A 24083-nucleotide genomic window follows, 5' to 3' on the forward strand; every position below is an offset into this window, starting at 1 on the left:
AGAAAATTCAATGGCAAGCACTTTTCCCACTACTGCACTTACACAGTGCTGAAATAAAGACCTGGTGACTTTGCAGTACTGGGGTAGGGTACTGCCTTGGAAATATATTTTCCCATTGTACTCCTCTCTGTTTGCTTAGAAGGAATTCAGAAGGGATTTGCTTTCTCTTGTTTCATGAGCCCCACGCTTTCACAGTGACCAAAGTGGATACGCACCAGCTGGCCATGTCCATCACCACAGCCGGGTGGTAGAATTCCTGATTATACTTAGATCCTGCAGACTCTGCTCTGTCATTAGCGGAGGAGCTCTGCTTGCACACCACCAGCCAAAATGCAGCCAGCCGGGAGCTCTGCACACTTCACCTGAAGGAGCCGGATGCCTTCCGGATCAAACATGAATGACCTGCTGAAGGTGCCCCTGGTGCATGTCCTCACCCTGGCAGCCCTGAGCTTGGCCGAGACACTTCTGAAAGGTTTGTTTGGAGGGGTTTTTGCCCTGCTCTGCTTCTGCCACTTGCTGAAGGAGGTTTTGCAAAGTGGAAGGCATCTCTAGTAATAGGGTGGGTGGTCTGGTGGTGTTGCTGAAAAGGACAAAAATACGCTGCTTGCAGTCATCGCTTCACTGCTTTTAGAAGGATAACAGTGAAAATAATCTCATGCTTGTGTCTGGGCTTGAAAGTTCATTGCCTAGGAAAAGCACCTAGTCCTGTGGTAAAGGGCAGGGGAGACCTTTGGGTTCAGCCTAGGTAGGATGGACATTTCTTATGTCAAAGGGGGCCTGGAGGTTTCAATGGCTGTTAGCACCCACTGCTGCAGAGTCCAAGATTTATGGTGTTCTGCATGTCTATGTATGCTTAAAAATATGTAAAGCTCAAAGAAGAACAGCTAGAAAGTCATTACAGAGCATGTGTATAGAAATACAAATATGCATGTTTTGTATTGCATATAACAAAAGTTATTATACTTTCTTCCTCTCTTGTATGCTTACACGCACACATACTTCTAGCCAATGCAAGAACTGAAAAAAATGCGTCTGGGAAAGTCTTTGAGGTACAAAGTGCAACAGTGGTCTTCTGGGCATACTGTCTGGTAAGCCTGAGGACAAAAGGTTTTTCTGTGTGGTGATTGTCAGGAGTCATTCAAAGTATACCAGAAACTTTGCAGCTTCAGGAAAATATAAAAAAAACCCCAAGGAGGATGCCAGTATTCTCCTGTTAGGCCAACATTGCTGTTTTTTCAGGGCTGTGCTCTTACGATTGTTAGTCAGGTTGGCCTCAAAATGGAAAAAGAAAGGTCTTTATAGAAACCTTTTGAAATAAAAATGTTAATTTTTACTAAAGCGAACTCCAGTCTTTTTGAAAGCTGTAGTAAGACAGGATTGGAGAAACAAGGGAAAGAAAGAGGAAGGGGATGGATTTTTTGGGATGGCACAGTGCAATGAAGAGATACGCATCCTTTCCTAAAACGTCACAGGTGGCTGAATTGCTCCCTGAGAGAGGCTGAAACGTGACTATGACCCAGTGGTGCCCTATAGGGGTTTTGCAGCATCAGCTGGAAACAAGATTGAGCAGCTTTTGACCAGAGGAGCTGCACTGTCTCCAGGCATCTGCAATGCTGCAGGGGACACCGCCTCTGTTTTCAGCTTTGATTTGTTTGCCTGGCTTGTCTTGTTTGAAAAGTGTGGATCTAAAACCAAAGCCAAGCAATTTTGGACCTTCTGGTGGGCCGGGGATTGAAGGGGATTTGGCTTTCGCATGGGCCCTGTGACTGGCCTTGGGTCATTTTGCTATCTCGGGAAACTACAGCTGACATCCAGTAAAATGGCACCTATGTGGCTTTAGAGATATACAAATTAATTGATTTTCAATTTATTTAAAGCCACAGGGCTACCTAAAAAAATGTCAGAGAGCCCCAGTGAATGTGCACAGAAAGGCTCGGGGCCATTTCTATATGCTGGTATATGTATGTCAGTACGTCGTTTGGATTTTATTTCCTCATGTTAAAATCTGGTAATGAAGGCCTCATAAGTTTCGATTGCTTTCCTGAGAAAACGTGGACTGACACCAACATCTGAGCCTTTCAGACAGCTTTTAGAAGCAAGCACCATCTCAGCCATTTTGGGTCTCCCTCACTGCCTTATGACAAAATGGCGGCATGCTCGCCTGCTCGCTGCCCCCTGCAGACACGCAGTGTGTTCTCCGGCCTCCTGCCCTCTGCTCCCTCACCCTGGCCTCACACTGCCTTCACCTCCCCACTGGCCCAGTGCTCACTTTTAATATTAGAAAGGTAAAAAAGAGCACTCGAGAAAATGACACATCGCTGTTGTTGTCACGGTTGCTTTTCGAGGACATAGAACTTAAGGAAGCAGCTGTAAAAAACAAAGTTCCCTTTCTGCTTTTACCACAGGTGGAGTGCTGTTGGTTTGGATGGTATTTTCTGTGAGTATAGGGCTTGATTCTGCCCTAAGAGCTGTGTGTTGGCTTTCAGGAGGTGCCAGATCAGACCCAGTGTAGGCAATACTGCTAAAGATAATTCTGTCATCTGTTGAATCTAAGAAATGCTATAAAAGCACATAACTGTTGCTAGAGTATTTATTTAATATATAAAACTGGCAGCCCTTGTCTTCCCAAAGAGTAAAATACTGTTGTTCTGTATACTGGCTCCTGGTACAAATCTAACTCTACTCTTTGTGAGAATGGCCACAGATCGTAACAGCTCAGTCATAAAATCGATTGCTTTGAATTTTGCTTACTGTAAATTAATCTATATTTCTCAGGGTTAAAAAACCAACCTTCTAGAGATCAAGCCATGCAGACAACAGCAATAAAAACATACTATAGAAAATTAGATTGTAAAACTCCATTTCAGCCAGGCTTAATGCCACAAAAATATACTGAACTCTGTCACGAAATAGCAATGTCCCCTTTGAAGTAGACAGGATAGCCATCAGTGGAGGTTATTCTCCTAAGACAACCTTCAGTAGCAGGGAAATTTAGGCTATATGAAAATCTTCCATTTGGTTTCACTGGCAGGGGATTCACCTTGGGTGCAGTATGGATGATTAATTCTGTCTAGTGTGACTCAAAATGACCCAGTAAATTGAGGCTTGATACAATTTGAAGCAGTGATCTTAAACCACAAGTCTGACATAGGTGTGTTTTAATTAATGTTCAGTTAATATAATTTTTAGTGCTGCCTTAGCTGTAGTTTTAAGATCTTTTTAGGTACGTATAGTCGTTACCAATTATGCAATCTGAAGTCATATATTTCATAAATATTATTGAGGCAGACTCTTTCTAATGACATTCAAAAGGCGTTAGGACTTCTACATAAACCTGACAGTGGAAGCAAATCCTTTATTCCTCTAGCTTCATTCCAGCTGAACTCTGACATTAATTTTTACTCCCAAATAAAAAAAACATTAAGTTAAAGCTTCCTATTATTCTCAGTTACTGGAATTGGAGCATCTTGTATTTTGCCATTTTTTTTAGGAGGGAGCGGTAAAATTGGTGTAGTTTATTTTTTGCCTGTATTTAAATCTTATTGTACTGAGGACGGCCAGCAGATACAGTGTGGGCAGGATTTCCCTGTGAAAAGACACACAGTGTGCTAGATAGTGCTGCAGTCATCAGGGAACAGGAAGATTCCTGCATCCACTGTACATTTTCAAGGTGATGTTTCAGGAACATGGTATGAAACTAGTTCATCTCAGCACAGCTGTTCATGAAATCCAGTCCAACAAATACTGGATGTGTGTCCCTCACAGCCATAGATTAAAACTCACTCAAGCGTCTTTGGAGGCAATGGCTGCAATGCATAGCATGCACAGGGAAAGCAATTTACTAGGCATATCCTTTGATCCCTTCCAGCCATGCTTCAAGTCTTCTACAAGGGAGACGGAAAATGTTTCTAAAGATACATTCAAATAATGTATGATGACAGGTCTGCAATAATAAGCATCAAGCAGAGTTATTAGACTTCTAACCCTGGGGCTACTTGGTTAGAAATGGTGAGAAAAAGAGAATGTGTTCTAGAATGCCACAAACCTGGAAGACCTGAAGGGCCTTTGTGAGCCTGGCTTTGAAAAATACAGTGCTATGTAGCAGTTGTTTTGTTCTTGTCTTTTTTAATAGAAGTAGTTGAGTGGAACAATTTGCTTATTAATGATGAAGAAGCCCAAATCTCATGCATTGTGCATTAATAAGGAGGCCCTGTGCCCACTCCTGGGGGAGGTCAGTTTGGCTTCAATGTGTGTACTGTTCCTTGCTCTTCCAGCTGATGCAATGCCACCCCAGTAGCAGGGAGCAGCCTCAGCTGTGTCCTCACAGTTTGCCACCCAGTGTTGTGCACCCTGGGGGAGTGGAGGGTTTGAAACAAGGGACACATTGGGCTTGTTGGAGCTGCTCTATGCTTGGGTCCCTCTGTTTTGCACCCTACAGAGAGAGAACAAGGGAAAATGCATAACCTGCAGCAAATCACAGAAGGCTGCAGATATGAATGCAGAGGCATCTGTGTTACAGTGAAGGTGTGGAGGGTGTGCAAAGCACCTCTGTGCTGGGGAAGAAGCCATGGAGTGACACTGCAGGAACATGGCTGCATCCTTCAAAGGGATCTGGCAGGCTTTGTGCCTCTTTCCAGGAGGTGCTGGGAAGTTTTCTCATTTTCTTTTCCTTCACACAGCTCCCTTGATCAGCACTCCTCTGGAAACTGTGGATGCACTGGTAGAAGATGTTGCCAAGTTTGTCTGTGTAGTGGAGTCATACCCTGAGCCAGAGATTACATGGACGCGCAACAGCATTCCCATCAGGTAGGGATCAGCCCCAACCCTTTCTAGCACCTCCTGCCAAAACTGTCAGTGCTTTCCTTCATGATGAAAGAGGTATCTGGAAACATCAGAATTAGTCTGTGGCAGGGAAGAGGGTGGGTGGCTGTAATTATACAGGAATCTCTGTTCCCTAGGGAGTGATAGGATCACCAAGGGGGTTCTCTTGCAGCTTCACGTGCTTGAGCATGGAGACAGTTGGTTTGTGCTGCAAGCAATGCAAGGAGTTTGCTCTCCACCTTCAGATGATGCAATCTGCTCTGTTCCTCAGTTTATGCATTTATGGAGGAGGAAGATGCTGTGTAATATTTAAAAGGATCATTGCCAGACTTGTTGCTCAAGTGTCTGCATTGTGATTGGAAACTTTGTGTGGAAGGGGTTGTGCACCATTCTTGTTTGCTTCTAGTTCTGGATCTGACTGTAGGAAACTGGCTTCTTGTTGTAATGTACCATCAGACATTAACCACCAGGAATCATAGCACTGCTGAAGAAGGCAGCCTTGGAAGCACACTACGGAAGTTGCTACCATTGCTTTAGCTCTGTTGCTGTAGACAGGATCTTGCAAAGTAAACTGTATGTGATCTTCCAACTCTGAGAGCACATTACATCTGCCACTTGGCTTCACATTAGTTTCTCATGCTAGATCACTGTTAGTGACTTCTTCTGTAAGGGAAAATCACAGAACAACTCTGTGTAACACAGTTAAGGCCCATTCTCTGCAAAAGTTTTCCCTGTTAGGCAGACAGTCACCTGAAACATGGTTCCTGCTGTCGGGGTCAAGCATAAAAAAAGCCCTTGAACCGTTGGCTCAGGAGACTCCAATTAAGTAACCAGCAGCAGAAGGTCTTACTGCTAAGAAGACCATTTTTGAAAAGGAGAAAAGCAGAATGTTGAATGTGCATACTGGCCTTCAGAAATCTTTTTTTCATTGCCTGCAACAGAACCTCAGAAAAACCCTGGTCCTAACCCTCTGACCCCAGCTTTGTCGTAGGGTGGAGGTCCGAACTTCCACAGATGTTATTTTCAAATCAGGTCACCTTTCTTTTAATTCCATCTCTATCAGTGATGAAATTACTGTGCCTGAAAATCAAGGTTGGTAGAGGAAGACATTTATGCAGGACCACAGAGATTACATGCCTTTTTCTTCCCATGGTCTTTAAAATTTCATTTTTTCTATGTCCAAATATCATAGGAAAACCAGATTGTTTCTTACCTCAATCCCCACTTTCAGAAGCCCAGTACACCTTTCTAAAAGCCATCCCACTCTCTCTGAGACACAGTGCCTTTTTCACAACGTTGACCACAAAGGAGAATACCAGTCAAAAAAGCTCTGCTGGTGAGGCCAGAGAGCTCAGGTGCTTTGTTCCTTTACTGGGGCTTCTGGAGCAACATTAATAGCAGCAACTATTTAACTTCCCCAAAGCTGTTTTAGCGTTAATAGTCAGTGCTGCTGGATACAAAAGCTCAGACCAAAGACAGGGATATTGATAAGCTGAAATTATTTCTGTTACTTTCCAAGAACATGGATGAGAGTATTTGTACAATTGGAAAGGATTAGACCAGTGGAGTTTTTCTTCTTAAAAAATCATAAATATATTTGTGTGTCTGTGTGTGCATGTATCAAACATCAAAGTAGCAAGTTACTGAAAACAATAAATATCAGTTATTTTATTTACAAAAGTTTCTTCTCTTGCCAAAGTCCCAACAGCCTGAACAGACGACTAAGCTACCCTTCAAAACATACCAGTATGTAAACATTCAGCTTCAATGGGAATAGTGCGAGGACAGAGGCTCTTGTTAGCGCTAGTCTTTTGGAGTTTCCTCTCCTGGTGTCAAAACTTGTGCAAGTACTCTGGCAGGTGCCCTGTGCCAGGTGAAATGTTTACCTGCCCCATCTCCTAGGACAGGGCTGCCCGTGGTGAGCCTTCCTCAGGGAAAGGAAGGAATGCCTTTTACACAATGGATGAGTTCATTGTGCTTTTTCTTCCCAGGGTAAAAAGAGGAGGGAGATACAAGACTAAAAGGTGAAAGCCTGTTGAAAGTCTGTAACACCATAAATGGCACATTCAAATTACTTGGTGACTGCTGTGAGATTTTTAACATAAAAGACAAAATAGAACATACTTAGTTGTTAGGTATTTGTGATAGCTTGGGAGACAATCCTCAAGTCAGATCCTTTTGTTACTGTTCATCAGAATCAAAGGCCAATTGCATGAAAGTTCTTCCAAAAGACATCAATGAATGTGCAAAAATAAAACGTAATTTGTGAAACATTTTGCAAATCTTGTTCCACTGAAGTTTTACTATACTGTTCCAGCTTTGCAATAAAAATCAGAGATCAGCCCTCAGTTTTCTCACCACCTTTCTTTCTGTCTCTCCCTTGCTCTTGCACATGTACAGACACATACACACACACACACACACACATATGCATGCATACCCCATGCTCACATATAGAATTGCTCTTCTCTCTGCAGACTTTCTTCCAATATCCCACACTTCTGTTTGCTCCAGTTTCAGGGCTTTTCTTAAGTTCTCTGAAGTCTCCAGATTTAAACCTGCTGTCATTAGACTATAGCTATCTTTGCATCTTCTAATCTTTAGATGGCTTCTTTCCTTCAGCACATTTCTTTGTTTGTTTATTGGTTTGGTTTTTTTTTTTCTTCTAAAAAACAGACAAAACCATTCCAGGATGCAGACACAAAAATACTTGAATTTTGGTTTGTGTCTTATTGCTCACAACAGTAAAAATCTTCCCATAACATCATGTGTTTATTGAAAACAGCATTATTGTTGTTTTTCTGAATCTGAAGAAGGCGACCAAGCTGAATAAGATTACTTGTGCTCCTGTCTGTCCTTGGCCAGGCAGAAATCTAACCATGATACCTACTTTACCAACACCTGACTGGAAGAATTGCCACTACACTGCTGCCAGTCAGGAGCTGCATGGTCTAGTGAGGACCAACCTGAATCTTAAGGCCCATCTCAACATTTTCAGTACCTTCCTTTCTCTTTGCAGGTTGAAAATAAAAAAAATAAAACACATTACCATTTGTAGTGCCATCAGCAGTCTGCAGATACAAACACAATTCCCGCTCTCTGTCCCCAGCTATCCCCCTGCCCCTGACAATCTGTGCTGTGCCCTGCAGGCTGTTTGATACCCGGTACAGCATACAGAGGAACGGGCAGCTCCTGACCATTTTGAGCGTGGAGGACAGTGATGATGGGGTGTACTGCTGCACAGCGGATAACGGGGTTGGAGCAGCTGCGCAGAGCTGTGGGGCTCTCCAAGTGAAAATGCGTAAGTGGGAATGTAATTTCTTCCTGACATGGTGTAAGCGTGTCATTGAGAGCCTGAGCAGACCCCCAGGTATGGCCCCTGGGGGTCTGTATTTGGGGCAGACCCATATTCCTGTGGGGCTGGGTGCAGACTCTTGAGACAGAGACATGGAATATCAGATCATATCTTAATTATAAGCAGTTGTGATTATTCACTTTGAATAATGCACAGTTGTGCTAGGATCAGAGGAACTGTTTGCATAGCAGAGGATAAAAAATGATGCTTTGTACAAAACTTGGTAAAAGCAGCACAATTTGATAGATTAGACCTCTGTAGCAATACTGCATAAATCCCTAGTGAATTTTAAACATAAGATTTCACTAATCAGGTTTATGCCTGAGGATGGCAAAAGCAAGTAAATGCTGTTCAGATGTTTTTAAATAGCAATCTTGAAAGGTCTGGACCACCACAGTGTAAATCTCATCATCCCGCATGGAGGGCAGAGGACTGGTTCTTGAAAAGGGCTATATGCGTGCTGAGCTCTGTGAAGACGAGCTCACATGGCTGCAGTTACTTCACAAACACTTAAAGGGCAGCTGAGATATATCCTGGCTAAAGCATCTGTTTGTAGGAAAGGCTTTGTTTGCACTAATGAGCATGACCTTCCAGGTCTGGTAATTCTAGGGCTCTCCAGCACTCCAGTTGCCTGCAGGTGGGGGCCTGCTTTCTGAATATCGATTTTTTGCTGCTTTGGCATTGTACAAGGGAGGCAAAGCTCCCTATCTCTCACAACACTGAGATGAAGGTATTTTTACTCCCAGCTCACAGTAAGCTAAGCCATATTTTTCTTTACTTAAAATTAACTTAAATTTGTCACATATTAACTTTGCAGGATTTTGCTTGTTTTTTCTTTAAGGACCCTTTCTCCTTTTTGTAACAGTGATAAATCCTTCAATTAGGGACATTAATTGAATTTACATGCCCTTTTTGTTGAGCTAGAGTCAGGCCTGTGTTAAAACTATTTCAAAACTGATTCACTCCTGCTCTGAGCTTTCACACAAGACACTGTTTATGCAGTGAAGAATGTCAAAACCTGGAATGCAAACATTCTTCAATATTGGAAATACTCTTATCTGGATTTGGATTTTAGCCCAGGCCCTAATTCAAATGACTGTCAAACTCCACTCTTGAAAACAAATAACCCATGCAAGCTAGCTGATTTTGTGTTCATAAACTGAAACTCTGAATGCTGTGCTTAATTTTTTTTTCTTTCCAAGGCAGCCCCTGAGCTACTAAGACCCTTCTATCTTTCAGCAATATACAGAAAAAGCAGCAAAGATTTTGCTGTCATTTCTGGACTTGTTCTTACCTAGTATGTCTTACCTTCAGTTCAACTTTAATTTTTGACTTCTAAAATTTTAGGACCCAAAATAACCCGACCGCCTATAAATGTGGAAATAATAGAAGGGTTAAAGGCTGTTCTTCCATGCACTACAATGGGGAATCCAAAACCTTCTGTTTCATGGATCAAAGGAGAAACAGTCTTAAAGGTGAGCTGAGAACGAAATCTAAGTAATTCTAACTTCGCTAAAGGTAATATGTTAAAATGCTAGCAATAATTACAGCATTTGCAAGTTCTAATTTCTAGGAAGTAAGCATCTGGAAAATCCAGGGCTCATCTCATAAATGTCTGCATCTGCAATAATTCTGCCTATAAACCAGATATTCTCTGTGTATCTAGATGTTATATTATATATATATATATTATTATGAAGCATGGTCAAATGCTGCTGAATGCATGTGTGAGTATTCTTATAAATAAGAGCTACTGAACTAAGATCCAGAGCTCTTTTGAACTTATATTCACTGATCTACAAAAGGAGGGATGGGTGAGTGTGTCATAGCAATGCTGAGCAGGAATAGTTGGCCCCAAATCCTTCAGCTGTAGGACAACACAAATAATGTTGATGCATGTAAGCCCAGTCTTTTCAAGTGGATATTTGATGCTCCTTGTGTGCCCCCTGCATGTAAAACTCTCATCTTTGTTGCTCCTTCCTCCGGCAGGAGAATGCTCGCATTGCTATCCTTGATTCAGGGAATTTAAGGATCCACAACGTTCAGAGAGAGGATGCAGGACAGTATCGATGTGTAGCCAAGAACAGCTTGGGCACAGCCTATTCAAAACCTGCAACGGTGGTAGTGGAAGGTGAGTAACCCTTGCACTGGGCTTCAGCTTCACGTGCCAGCTTTGTGTGCATACCTGGTTAACTTGAATTAAACTGAAGTATCACTTTGATGTCAACAGAAACATCCTAGAGGGTGACCCAGAAGGCAGAATAAGGTAAAGGAAAGGAAAGCAGAACGATAAACAGAGAAAGTGTCCACAGGTGCTCCCATTGCTGGCTGATGGTGAAAGGGACTATCTGTGGAGGGTCCTTGTTCATGGCTGCTATGGCTTTGGTGGGATATTTGTCTGAGTAAGGACTCCCAAATATGTTTTTCCTTCTGAATGATGTTTTCCAAGATGCCAACTTGTTTCTTGTTTGAAAAGTTCCACCAGACCAGTGGATTTCATTATGGCTTGTGGAGATGGACTAGAAAGCTGATGGCCCTGTAAACTTGCTGTAAAGAGCCAGCTCAGAGAGAGCTGCAGCTGCAAACAGTGAAGCATTTTGCAGCATTATGTGTATGTCCCTCCCCATTTCCTCTGATTTTCCAACTGAATTGGTTGATTCAGATTGGTAAACAGAGCTTTTCTCTTTGACGACTTAAACATTTTCTGCCCACTAAACTGAACACTGGATTGATTTTTCAGTCTCTGCTCCTTATATGCTCAGTGTTTTCCTCCTGTTTGCAGAGGTGTTTGCTTTGGGGTATAAATCATAACCAGTTTCAGAGTGCTGAGACCAGTGGACTGCAGGGGAAACTAAATGTAGGCAATGAGACATTCAATGTTCCTGAAACCTGTAAGAGAAATAAGGTTATGCAAGGTTTTGCGGAGTGGTAGGAGGGATGACTGACTTGGTAGATAAATTTTTATTTCTTATTCAAAATGACTGTACTATAGAAAGTGGAGAACAGTCTCCATTTGCCTAGTAAGCTTCACAAGATTGTTGTAGGTTACATTTGGCTCGGGACTATCAGAAGTTACTTAAGGTGCAACCCTATTTCTAAGAGGACCATTGACTTTCTCATGGGAGCAAAATCAGGTATATTAGATCCAACTACCAATTACTGTAGGTCTGCTGTTTCCCTAAAAAATGCATTAATTTTTTAGGTGTTTGGTGATGTTTCTGTGTGTGGTTTTTTTTTTTTTTTTGTTTTTTTTTTTTTTTTTAATATTTACATGTACAGACTTCAAGTATGTTAGAAATTCCTCAAATACCTTTAACACAGGAACACAGCTATTCCTAATGTAGATCCAGAGCCGTACTCCTCCTGAGCTAAAAGCAGTGGGGCAGACTGAAGACACTTGCATCTGGTTGTGTGCAGCTTGGGTCCTGGGTTTTGGCTTGGCCCCTTCATTGAGACAGTGGACAAAGACTCGTCCAGAATTAACTATGAATGACAAACACCTGGTGCCATGCATACAAACCCCTACTCCATGCTGAAGGGCCTCAGACACTGGGATTTTACTGCTCCAGATCTACCAGAGCCATTTAGGGAATCTAAAAGCAGGCTGGAACTGCACCAAAATCTGGGCTGCTAACATTCATACCAGGTTTTGTCCCTGTCTCCAGAATTATGCTGTTGCCTGTTAATTCAAGGAATGGCAAAATAATCCACAAATATCCTACTTGCAAAGGAAAGCTTGTGTGTGTGCATTTTGAAATGAGGGAGATTAGGTCTTAATTAATCAATGGGAGCTCAGTGCTCCCACACAAACTGTCCCCTCATGTTCCATTCATGTGCTGGGTGAACAAAGCAATGCTGTTCTCCAGGCTTGCATTGGTTTCTCTGGTAGGACACCCATATAATATACCTCATTTCATGCTGCCACCCAAACTAAACTGGTGCATGTTTGTTTTACTTTTTTGGCTTCCAAAATCCAAAGGTAACAATCCTGACTACAGCTTGCTGTGTATACAGGTTCCTTTTCCTCCAGTATTTTAGATTAGTTCTCATGGATATTTAGCATACATACATACCCACATACCTGCATATTCATGCAGGTATGCATGCAGGTATGCACACACACATGCATCCCCCCCATGCACTTCTTTTACTGTTATTTTTAGTATCCTTCCTCTCTTACCTCTCCTACACCCTTAGCAGCAGCTTTTTAAAGTAACTCCAAGTAAATAATAATCTAAAATTACTCAATGAAGGAAAAATCACACTTCAGTCAGCCTTCTTTGAGCATTCACTATGTTCAGAAAACTTACGAAAATATACTTTTTATTGCTTCCTTGTAATAACACTACAATGTTTTTCCTTAAACCTTGGTGCTACCATTCACAAGAGTTACCACCCTACATAGTGTGGCTTAATATTAAAATAAAATGAGTAACCGTGGCTGGTTAACTATGAATATTTAACCTGAAGCAAATGCCCATTCAAAGAGCAGTGCAAATATTTATGCCTAGCTAAATCTAGACCGTGCAGGTCCTGGTTTCTGAAAGAGGTTTCTAATTTTCTGTTGTGAGCTTCCATTTTGACAAGTTCAGTGTTAGTGTTGCCATTAGTTTCAGGCATTGCTCAAAGTGCAGAGGTGTCTAACTTCTTGAAAGATTGAACCTCTGACTCATGCATGCAGTCAGGCTCCTTAATGCATGTATGGTCAGGCACATGGTTAAATGACTTGTTGAACCTGGGCCTAGAAACTACAGCATCTCAAATACATAAAGTTATGTATGTTGGTTCCACTCGTTTAAACTGATGATAATCTTGACTCAAGAATTTGCACCACTGAGGTGCCTTATAGTCCTACATCTTGTCTGGTTTCAGAAGTTCAGGGTAAATAAGTTTAAAAAATGCTGCTATTTTGATTTTCCAAATATTTTTTCTACATTCCTTGTTGGCTTTACTGAACATTTATAATACTGGCTTCTATTTATTACTTTTAAAGCACAGCGTTAGTATTTTAAAAGTTTATTATTTTTAAAGCCAAGTGAAAATAATTTGAGAAAAGATTTTAGATGAAAATCCAGGTGCTGTTCTTGTCAGGAAAAAGAAAACAATGGAGGAACTGATCAGTTCTCTTAGTGGAATGGGTTTTTCAGTTGTTCCTGATTTTTGTCAGTGAATGGAGGGAAGGAGATAAGGATCATCTGCCTGCTGTCCCCTGCACAGACCAGTCCCTAGCCAGCGAAGCCTTCTTCTTCTCCCAGCGCGTGTTTCAGGCACCAGAGTTTGGATGATGAACTCCAATCAGTTCATGAGCTGGATCAGGAATTTAATTAAAAGGGCTGAAAAAAACCTGTCCTTTTGGACTGTGTTTTTCTCCAAGTTTGGGGTGAACCCACAAGTGATTGGTGAAACCATCACTTTCCTTTTCTTAAAAGGCAGGAAGGGTGGAAACGTAATCATAACAGACCTGACTGCTGGGTCTGTGGGAAGAGCCAGGATCTTCATTGGGAGCTGTGCTGAGCTCACAGACAGCATTGACATCACTGAAGGCCTGCTTGGTGTGCCTGGAGGGCATTAGAAGGAGAAGCAGAGCATGGCAGAAGCATGACCAGGGATTGGGCACCAGAGGCAAGGGACAGGGAAGGGACACAAGAGGCAAGCATTGGATAAGAAAGCCAAGCGAGCACCCATGCAAGGTAGGGCAGGCTTCCTGATGGAGGAGGGTTGTACACTATTTTTATGATCTTAGGGTATCCTGTAGCAATAAAATGACACACAGGGACACATTGGAGGAGCAGGATTGGTTCTTTCCAACATGTGCTGGGGTCACTATAAAGTGGTCCTCCACCAGCGCTCTGGTTTCCAGCTATGTAGAAGCTGCAGGGGTGTATTGAGTCAGCTTTCCCCTGTTCAGCTCCTTTGTAAAATCGGTTACAGCCCACACAACTTATGGAAAAAAGGACTAGTAGAACTACTGGTTTGAGGCAGATCGCAATAAGCAGAAACAAGTCTTCATCACACTGCTCTGCAAAGCAAAACAAATGATCAGCAATAATCAGCTTGTTGGTTATGTTAAATTTAGTATGTGGGAATGACTTCCTGTTGCTCATGTATGTCCAGAGATGGCTACAGGAATTAGTAATTGCATTGAGATAAAGGAACAATACTATAATCTTGGCTGTTTGCCAAGAAACGTGTTTTTAATTTCCTGGAGGCAACATTTCTGACCTACAGTTTTGTATTCTTTTTCTATGATCTTAAAAGTATTGCTAACTAGCTGTTTAATTGCTACATGATCAGTTTTGATAATGAACACTTCTGCTAGTCCTAGAAGAACACTTATACACTCAGTGAAGCAATACCTTGCCAAAGGATTTATACAATTTTCCTGTTAATTGCTGTACTGATACCCAAAGTGAATCTGGGGCCGAAAGGTTGCAAGATTCGGGACTATGTTAGAATAGAAGAATTTGTTTGCTTTACCTGGTCTTTATAGTTCACACAGATGTCTGAAGGCTGAAGATTGTTGACAAGATGTTGGCTGAGATGGCTAAGATGTTCCCTCTAATTTTACCTGAAGATCATTCCTTTGGAAATAAATAGAGCATCTATTGCCTTCAGTAATGTTGAGAGTTGTCCTCAAGTCCAGAAATTCCCATTGATGTCGGTGAAAATTGAGGGCAGGGTATAGAATTTTAGGCTGTGTCAAGATTGTATTTCTTGACCCTTCTAAGCATTTGAAATCTGTAGGGCATGATAAATAGCATTAGTGAGACATTAACCTGGTTCTTCCTTCATGCACTGGACAGCTGTTTACGTAATGTAGGCTGTAGAACAGGAGGAATTTTGGTTTTCATTACTATTTGCAGTGACATTGATCTAGTCCATTAGTAGGACCAGTTTAGCAAAAGCTGTGCAAGAGCTCATCAGGTTCAACTTCTGGGCCTGCTGCCTAAAACTGTACATCCTCTGTGGTCTCCATGGCTTGGTATGTATAACAATGATCTTCTCCATACCCATTATGTATAAATTGTATAACATTCAAAGAATAATTTTATAGCCCCAAGCTCTTGCCTGGTAAGAGGCATGGGAATATTCCTGTTATGAGTGCTTGTCACTCAGACACAGAGGGAAGTTGCTTGGTAGGTTTTTTTAATGTGTGCAATAAATTCTGCTGGATGGGTTTGCTTAAACTCTCACTGTCTTTTTCAGATGTGGTGCTAATAACCAATAGTCAAAGTATATACAATTCCCGCACCAAATAAGAAGTGTCTGTTGCAAAACAGCAGTAAAAGTATGTTTTGTGATGACTTTCAGACTTAATTGCCTGACTTGGGCTCTGTATTCTGGCAGACTCCTTTTCTCTGTTTTGGAGAATGTTTCTTTCTCTCCCTGGGGGAAGGAAAGTGCCGCTTGGTGAACTGATAGAATGGGCTCCTGTTCTCTTATGTTCTTCATTCTTCAAAACAAAAAGGTTACAGAAGAAATTGAAAAGCTGACTGTGAATTGCTTACAGGTTAGAAGTAACAGCTGTTTATAGATGAGACATAAAGCTATAAACTGTATGTTTCTTTATCAACTTAATTTTTAGCTTCAACTATGGAAAGAATGTTTTCTAGAAATGAAAAGAGTTATTAAACTGTACAAAGGATTGTGGTGGATTAGGCACTGACACAACTGGAGGTAGACTGTTCTTCTGAGAGATATCCTTCCATTCCAATAGCAGCACATGCATGGAAGAAAGACATGCTGCAGAGAGACAGTCTGAATTGTCTATTGTGCTTTTTACCCTTGCATACTGAGACTTTGTGTGCAGGACTTTGTCCTGAAAAAAAGATTTTTCTTCCCATGAGGATGAAGAACAACCTTCGTGTTGTGTCTTTCTAGGTGTTGCACCCAGCCAGTGAAATCTCTGATGTTCCCCAATCATACATTTTTAATGTTGAAGAAGAAAGAAAAAGGCAACTAAATACATGGACTCTAATATGAAAGAAAAGAGTATTCAGACAGTACTGTTTGTTGTGTACTGAGTTAGATGCACCTCCATCTTGTGATTTACATGAAGCAGAGCTCAGTCTCCAGCCCGTGCCACCAGAGTGCTGTGGAATTCAGGAATTCAGGAGTTTTGGCGTATACTGTGAGATAAGAGTTAGTTTTGAAGTCATTGATGTACAAATGCAGGTCTAGAAATCAGAAATCATATATCTATCAGTAAACAAACATACAAACAAATTAGCTAGGACAAGTGTAGAAAGATCCAGTGTGCTCATCAAGAAACTAGTGGGATTCTCCATGGATTTAATAAACTTTTTGGATCAAATCTCTGTAGTTTCCAGTTGGGTGAATGGGGTAATTGTTGAGGGCTACTAATCCTTTCTTTATCCAGGCAGTTTCATTTGTCAAAGTGTTGCTGCTCCACTTTCTCCTGTGCTACTGTGTGAGAGCACACAAAGCAAACAAAGCAAAACAAGGGTAGAAGCAATGGTCCTCAGGCTCCCCTGACTTAGACATTGTTTGCTTTTGCAGCCCGGGTAGATAGAAGTCTTTTCCTGCCCACAGTTTATTGCTTATTACTAGCTACTAAAATAATACCCTGCCACAGGCCACAAAAATACTTCCCTATAAGCCTCTTGTGAGAACTATCTTAGCCTTAAAAATAGGAAGGTTTTCCTTGGAGTATCATCCCTTCAGAGGGAAGGATCTGCCAGGACATGGGTAGATTTGGTCTGGATTTTTAATTTTTTTTTTTTAATTTTTTAATCATTCTGTCTAAATCTTAGAGGCAGTGAGGGACACTAGACTAGATGATAATAGAAAGCCCACGAAGTGTAAAGCACTAGCTTCTTTCAGCTGTTTTGTGGACTAACCTCTTAAGTAACCTTGGGACAAATCTGCATCACAGATAAATCAAAAGACAAGACAGCCACACCACAATTCGCATAACAAGAATGAAAGTATGTATTTAGTCCAGCTGATCTATCAATTTAGATGGACCGTATTCCAGAGATGGGTCCTATTTCAAATGAAAACTGACTCCAGATTGCCATCCAAAAAATTTTCTACATTTTTTTGTCAACACATCTGTACTTAGTGTAGACAAAAGAGGAAAGGGACATACCAAGAGACCACCAAAGCAGTCAGTCAGCACTGTTATGCTGATTCTTGCTGCCTTTCCCATAGATCAGCTGTGGATATGAAATCTGAATTTTTATCTGTGCCATCCTCAGAGGTAGGATGTTTTGGGTGAGATGGATCGATAAACAGACCAACAAAGAAGTCTGCAGTTTTGCATTTAAGAGCTGGGTGAAAGTTGCTCAGGGAAATTCTGATATTAATTCTGAGTTTTTGGCTTTGCCATGAGCAGAGGCAGAAATCTTGGGAAAGGATTGCCTTCCCTACACACAGTGATGGTGGTGTATGTACCTGCAGATAGTGTCCTATGGCAGTAAATGGTGATTACTGCAATTTGCTGTTAAAAATTGCAAAGGCTTTGTGGGGAGGGAGCATTACAGGGAAAGAAAATAGTACTGAGCTTGTCTGTAATTACACCAAAGTAGTTTACTGGACTCAGCAGGGTGGCATGGGCATAACTGAAAGCCCAGAATAACTCATTAAATCTCCTCCTACCCAATGTTAACATCTACCATCATCACCCTGAGGTTCTTAGATGCTGCAGATATGACCATAGCTCTAATTACAGCATAAGAGGGCAAGCTGCAGGAGAAAGAAAACAGTCCCAGACCTTCAGCAAATGAACAAAAAAAGTGTGAACTATAAATTTATTCCTGAGGCTTGCTCTGCTGTGACATAGGCATGAGGTGTGTGCTGCCTTTGAGTAATTTGCATAGGGTGGCCTCCTGCACCGAAGAGCTGCAAAGCATGTCTCCTTGGAGCATGAGGCTTCTGACAAGACATGTATGAGAAATTGTTCTTTAATGAGAATTTGAGTCCTTCTATTTTCTCTTGCAAAAACCTCTTTCCCCTAACAAAGAGTTTGGAAAGACACTTATATATGAATTTCTTACATCATTGCATGAATTGTGGTTTTAAGGAAAAAAACAGATATTGCAGACAAAAATCCCTCTGGCTTGTAAACTGTGTTGGGTAGCTAGGAAGCAGGTGTTTCCTGTCAACAACAGAGTAGAGGATAGAGAATATCCATAGCTATCAGATACAGGGGGGCAGAGCAAACTGAGACAACCATCCTGAAATAACGGCCTTTTCACATCGAAAAACCAATATGGAGCTGGGGCTGAAGACACAGAAAGACACGATTTTGAAGGCAACCTGGAAATCTAATAGAGTCTCTTTACCAGTCCAGTTTTGGTAAGTTGTGGATCAATACCATTTTTCTGAGGCTGATGCCTTCTGTCTTCCATGGACCTCTTCCAACTTTCTCAGTCAGGTTAGCCTCAGTGGAGGTGAAAGCCCTCTCTTTCCGCTGTAACTGACTCTTCCAAACTGTACATCTCAAGATTTTACTTCTAGCACTAATGCCCGTTTTAGTGTCACACAATATTTCTAGGGTGTGTGTGCCTATACTATGGAACAGAAAGTGTCTACTGTTGTTGAGCTGCTGTGTGGAGGAATGGTCCCCTCACACCTCTGAAATTGAATGTAGCCCCAGGCAGACTGTCACAAAAAGGGAACCTCAAACTGTGAGTTGAGAATAGGGAATGAGGGTGAATCTCTTTGTTAGGAGGGACTAGCAGAGTTTTCAGTGCTGAAGACCAAGGACACATGGTGAGGTGAGCAAGGAACAGGCTACTTGTTATCACCCCAGAACAAGAAACATCCTAGCAGCTACTGCTAGCACCACTTTAAAAGAGATGAAAGGAAGTACTTTTCACATGGCATGTAATTAAATTTATGGCACTGCTGTTACCCATTGGTGGAGACCAGATGTCAGGATGCTGCAGGGCTTATCTCAGTTTTGGGTATCCCAGTGACTCATGTACTTGCCTGCTCCATTCCTGAGAGTGGTAGGGCAAGACTTGGTGCAGCTGTGGAGGTTTCAGTACACGCAGGCACACTGGTAGCCTCGGCAGTGGTCATAATGGGTAGTGATCATAACTGGAACAAGAAAGAGTTGCCTTTTGACTCAGGAGACGGAAGTTCTTATTCAGTTTCACATGTGATAGCGGGTAATGGCAGAGTTAAGTGATGTGTCTCCATACTGCAGAAAAGCCATAGCATGGGGAGGTTTAGAAGGGTCTTTCCTTCAAAGAAACCAAACACATATGTAAGACCAGTACTGACATGAAAAGAATTTCCTTGGGAAGTAATTTGAACATGTTATCCTCACTTGTCCTTGAATCTGGTGTTTGCTCTGTATATAGAAATGAACACTTGTACAGAACAGGTTTTATATAGTTACACAGGATATAAGCTATCTATTTACATTTTAGTCCTGGTTATTATAGCTTTGCATATTTGCAAGGTCTGCTTTTAGGATTCCAGAGACATGTATATGTGATGCAAATTCTTTCACAGCTGAGAAGCTACTGTGCTGGCTGGTGCATTTAACATTATATAAGTCCTTCTGCTGATGCAAATTGTCCTACCATCCACAAATCTTGGAGCTCACCCTAGAATAAGGTTACCTTGAAAACTATTGCCTTGCTAAGAAAAACTGGCTTTGATATTGATACCAGAACATAGAATCTGAAGGCATATGGTTCAGGATGGAGATGATGTGGTTTCCTCCAGCACCCTTCCACACACATCTTTAGTTGTCCCTGCCATCTATCTCACAGCCTCAGGCTCTAGGTTGAGTGTCAATGTATTGCTATGCTGTCTGGCCTGTGCTGGATGAGGTGTTAGGACTACTGAAGCCCCAGATCTCACAAATCACCTATCAGGAGACAGAAGAGCTTTGAGATTTTGAGATTTTGTACAAAATACTCATGTTTCAAATGCATTGGGGAGGTTGTCCCTGAGGATTACCATGATAACCAGGTGAGGGGCAAGGGGATGATGAAGTACTGCTTACTTACAGTGCCCCTGCAGCTTGCTTTTCCAGGGCCCACACCTAACAGTGCTGTTCCTTAATAATACAGTGGTTGTATGCATTTCCTACTGCATTTTTACAATTTTTTCTTTTGATAATCTATGTACACATGGTTCTCTGCCAATAAGCATCTTTGCATAGCGATTAAATAAAAACGGATAAGCAATTTCATAGAGATAAGTGGAAGTGTCTCGTATCAGCTTTTCCTGTGGCATTTTGCTCTTCTTTGTGATTACTTGGCAGGCTTGCAAAAAGATAAATATTGCAGTTTTGGTAAGAAATACTTAAAGATCAAAGTGAAACTGACCTTCCAGTTATCATGGGATTTAATTATTAACCCAGTGGTTTTGGAAGTGTGTGGGAGGGTGGCAGCATGCCTTGAGCAGTGGCAAAGGTACAATGTGAGCCATTCCCATGTGGAGGCGTGAGGCGAGCCATGCACAGTGCTGGTTGCTGTCACTGTGAGAGGAGTTACTGTCCATGCTTCTGGAATAATTTGTTTGTTCTCTGAGCTGGGATTCGGTCCCGTTCTGTCAGCTGTGGAGACTGTTCCTCCTTTGCTCAGCCCTGGCTCTTGGCATGCAATTAGCTGCTGCACACAGCTTGGCGTGGCTGTCTCTGTGACTGCTGATCCATGAGCAAGATGTGTGGCCTGTTCTTAGCCGTGGTATTTCAAAAATCGTTGGGATTTTACATGGATTAATTTGAAATGTCAGAAAACACAAATGCTGTGGCTTTCTGTGTGTTCATAAATGTATTTGTCAGACCTCCCCTTATCTCTCACCAGTGGGAAGGAAATATAGCCCCTCTGCTTCTTACCTCTCCTGTCTGCCTGGTTTAGACTGGCAAGAAAGAGTGAATGGATATGAGATGAATGAATCTGAATGGGGATTTAAACGACTGGACTTCTCACTGGCAAAGGACTGCGAACACGTTGGCAGAAGTTTGTGGTTCTTCAGAGCATATAGGTGGCAAGTGTAAGTGATTTTTTACAGATTAGTTAGCAAAGTCCAAGTCCAGAGAACTCCTCTCTAGAGAAGGAGTCATTTCAATCTGTTGTGCTTCAGATATGAAAGAGCTACGGAAACACTGGTGAACATAAACGAAAAAAAGGCAACATATAACTTACCAATTCCCCCAGCAATGTAGACACATTGGTTCTCCACATGTCACCAGCTGTACCAGAGGAAAACGTCTTTTGCAGAAAAGTTTTGTCTTTACCAACCGTGTTTTGTAGCTTAACTGGAAAAACTTTTGGTGTAAGACCTGGCTGTAATCACCCAAAAGGCCATTTTTCATAATAAAATCAAAACAATTTGGGAAAGTGGAGCAGGTTGGGGTATCAGATCTGGCAGTGTGGACAGGCCAGGTCTAGTTCATGTGTTAGGCCAGGCTCAGACTGCTGTGGGAAAAGAGCGTGAACTCATCCTTGCCGGGTGGTTGCTAACGCAAGATTAGCCTTTTCTCAGTCCGGACTGTTAGGTATGCTTTATGGTATGCCAGGGCTAGCAAGAAAGTCTGGGATGTGCATACACACAGATGTTGACAGGCTGGTTTAATTCAAGTACATTGGCAAGTGTTGCTCATGTACTCAAAAGTCAGGGTTCATCAAAGGTAGTGGAGGCTCTGGATAAAAAAACCCACCCCACACCCGAAAACCAGTGCTTGACTGGGCCCAGCGTGTCAAAGCTAGTGTTAGGGCTTATGAAACCGTGGTTAAAAGGGGCATCTTCCTGCACTGGGGCTGCATGATGGTTTCCTGTGATGTCTGGGTATCACTTTTTGCTTTCCACTTTGTCCCAGGCCACCCAAGCTGCTGCCTGGATGTGACAGGCCCAGTTCAGCTTGTTTTAACAAAAAAACCAGGCCTTACCCAGTCAAAGGGCAGGCATCTACCAGAACTGCAGGATCAGGCCCCAAGCCCTGGAAATGAAACAGAGCTCAGTCAAAGGTGACAGGAAAAATAGTCATCTGGAAAGAGTTAACCATTCAAAGCTAGGGGGAGGGGGGGTGAGGGATGCTTTAATCTTTTTATAGTATAAAAATTTTGTGACTGTATTAAAGCCCTACTGTTTGGACTGGATGATATTACCTAATTCTCAGAAACGAGACAGCTGGCCACAGTGCAGATACCTCCTAGCAAGCCCTGCAGTGCACATCACATCATTTAGCAGGGCTGTAAAAGAAATGACATTTATTATGGGGCTTAGGAGTGAAACAACGTGCTGGTTTGGCTTTCAGCTGGCTGAATTTCATTTCCAGCTCCTCTGTTTTCCACTTAAGATAAATGAAGCCCTCTTTGCCCACCCTTCTTAAATGCTTTTTGGCATGCATTTGGGTAAATCCTGTGCTGGGAGCCTGGGGGTCCTGATGTAAATGTTGTTAATCTTGTGGCTATATAGGTAAACAGGCAAAGGTCCTAGCAAAATCCACTTTCAGGAGGATCTGGAAAAGGAGGGCAAGTAACATAGGTGCAAAAAATCACCTGATTATTGGGAATTTTCACTCTGAGGCAAAATGAAAACAAAATGATGTCCTGAGCCCACCAAACAATGTGGATTTTGCAAGTATTTATTGCCATTTCCTTCTTCCTGCCTTTCCCTGCATTCTCACTTGCTTCTCCCTGCCAGTTGCTTAGGTCGGTGCAATCAGGGTTGCCATTTCTTCCTCACCTTTGCCTCTCCCTTTGTGTATTTTCATAGAATTATCACAGAATCACAGAACGGTTTGAGTTGGAAGGGACCTGAAAGATCACCTAGTTCCAACCCCTTGCCACGGGCAGGGACACCTTCCACTAGACCAGGTTGCTCCCAGCCCCATCCAGCCTGGCCCTGAACACTGCCAGGGATGGGGCATCCACAGCTGCTCTGGGCAGCCTGTGCCAGTGCCTCACCACTCACGGTAAAGAATGTCTTCCTAATACCTAATCCAAATCTACCCTCTCTCATCTTAAAACCATCCCGCTCTCTCCTATCCTACAAGACCTTGTAAAAAGTCCCTTTCCAGCTTTCCTGTAGGCCCCCTTTACGCGTTGGAAGGCTGCTATAGGATTTTCTTGGAGCCTTCTCTTCTACTTGTTGAAAAACCCCAACTCTCAGCCTGTGTTCATAGGAGAGGTCCAGCTCCCTGATCATCTTCATGGCCCTCCTCTGGACTCCCTCCAACAGGTCCATGTCCTTCTTATGCTGGCGTCCCCAGAGCTGGACACAGAACTCTAGATGGGGTCTCACGAGAGCAGAGTAGAAGGGGAGAATCACCTCCCTTGACCTGCTGGCCATGCTGCTTGTGATGCAGCCCAGGAGACGGTTGGCTTTCTGGGCTGCAAGCACACATTGTCAGGTCGTGTTGAGCATGTCCATCAGCACCGCCAGGTCCTTCTCCTCAGGGCTGCTCTCAATCCATTCTCTGCCCAGCCTGTATTGATATTGAGGGTTGCCGCAACCCAGGTGGAGGACTTTGCACTTGGCATTGTTAAACTTCAGGAGGTTATCATGGGTCCACTTCTCAAGCCTGTCAAAGTCCTTCTGGATAGCATCCCTTCTTTCCAGTGTGTTGACTGTACCACTCAGCTTGGTGTCACTGGCAAATTTGGCTGAGGGTGCATTCAATCCCACTGTCCATGTTGCCGACAAAGAAATTGAACAGCACCAGTCCCAGTTCGGACCCCTTGGGAACACCACTCACCACCTGTCTCCACTTGAACATTGAGCTGTTGACTGCAACTCCCTGAGTGCAACCATCCAGCCAATTCCTTATCCACTGAGTGGTTCATCCCTCAAATCTCTGTCTCTCTGGTTTAAAGACAAGAATGTCATGCAGGACTGTGTCAAAAGCTTTGCATGAGTCAGGGTAGATGGCATCAGTTGCTCTTCCCTCATCTGCCAAAGATGCAACCCCATCCTA

At 42.5% G+C, this 24083-nt stretch overlaps 1 protein-coding gene across 2 annotated transcripts in view; it reads left to right on the plus strand.

Annotated features, from left to right (window-relative positions):
* The first annotated feature begins 393 nt into the window (after nt 1-393).
* The window catches only part of MUSK (muscle associated receptor tyrosine kinase), a 54174-nt gene continuing 30484 nt past the window's right edge, over nt 394-24083 (plus strand). For both annotated transcript variants that reach the window (XM_040580392.1, XM_040580393.1), the window contains exons 1-5: nt 394-472; nt 4680-4806; nt 7971-8122; nt 9524-9651; nt 10166-10307. In XM_040580392.1, coding sequence (XP_040436326.1) covers nt 394-472; nt 4680-4806; nt 7971-8122; nt 9524-9651; nt 10166-10307 — 628 coding nt within the window. The remainder of the gene's footprint in view (nt 473-4679; nt 4807-7970; nt 8123-9523; nt 9652-10165; nt 10308-24083) is intronic.

Source organism: Falco naumanni, chromosome Z (genome assembly GCF_017639655.2).
Source record: "Falco naumanni isolate bFalNau1 chromosome Z, bFalNau1.pat, whole genome shotgun sequence".
NCBI classification, from domain to species: domain Eukaryota; kingdom Metazoa; phylum Chordata; class Aves; order Falconiformes; family Falconidae; genus Falco; species Falco naumanni.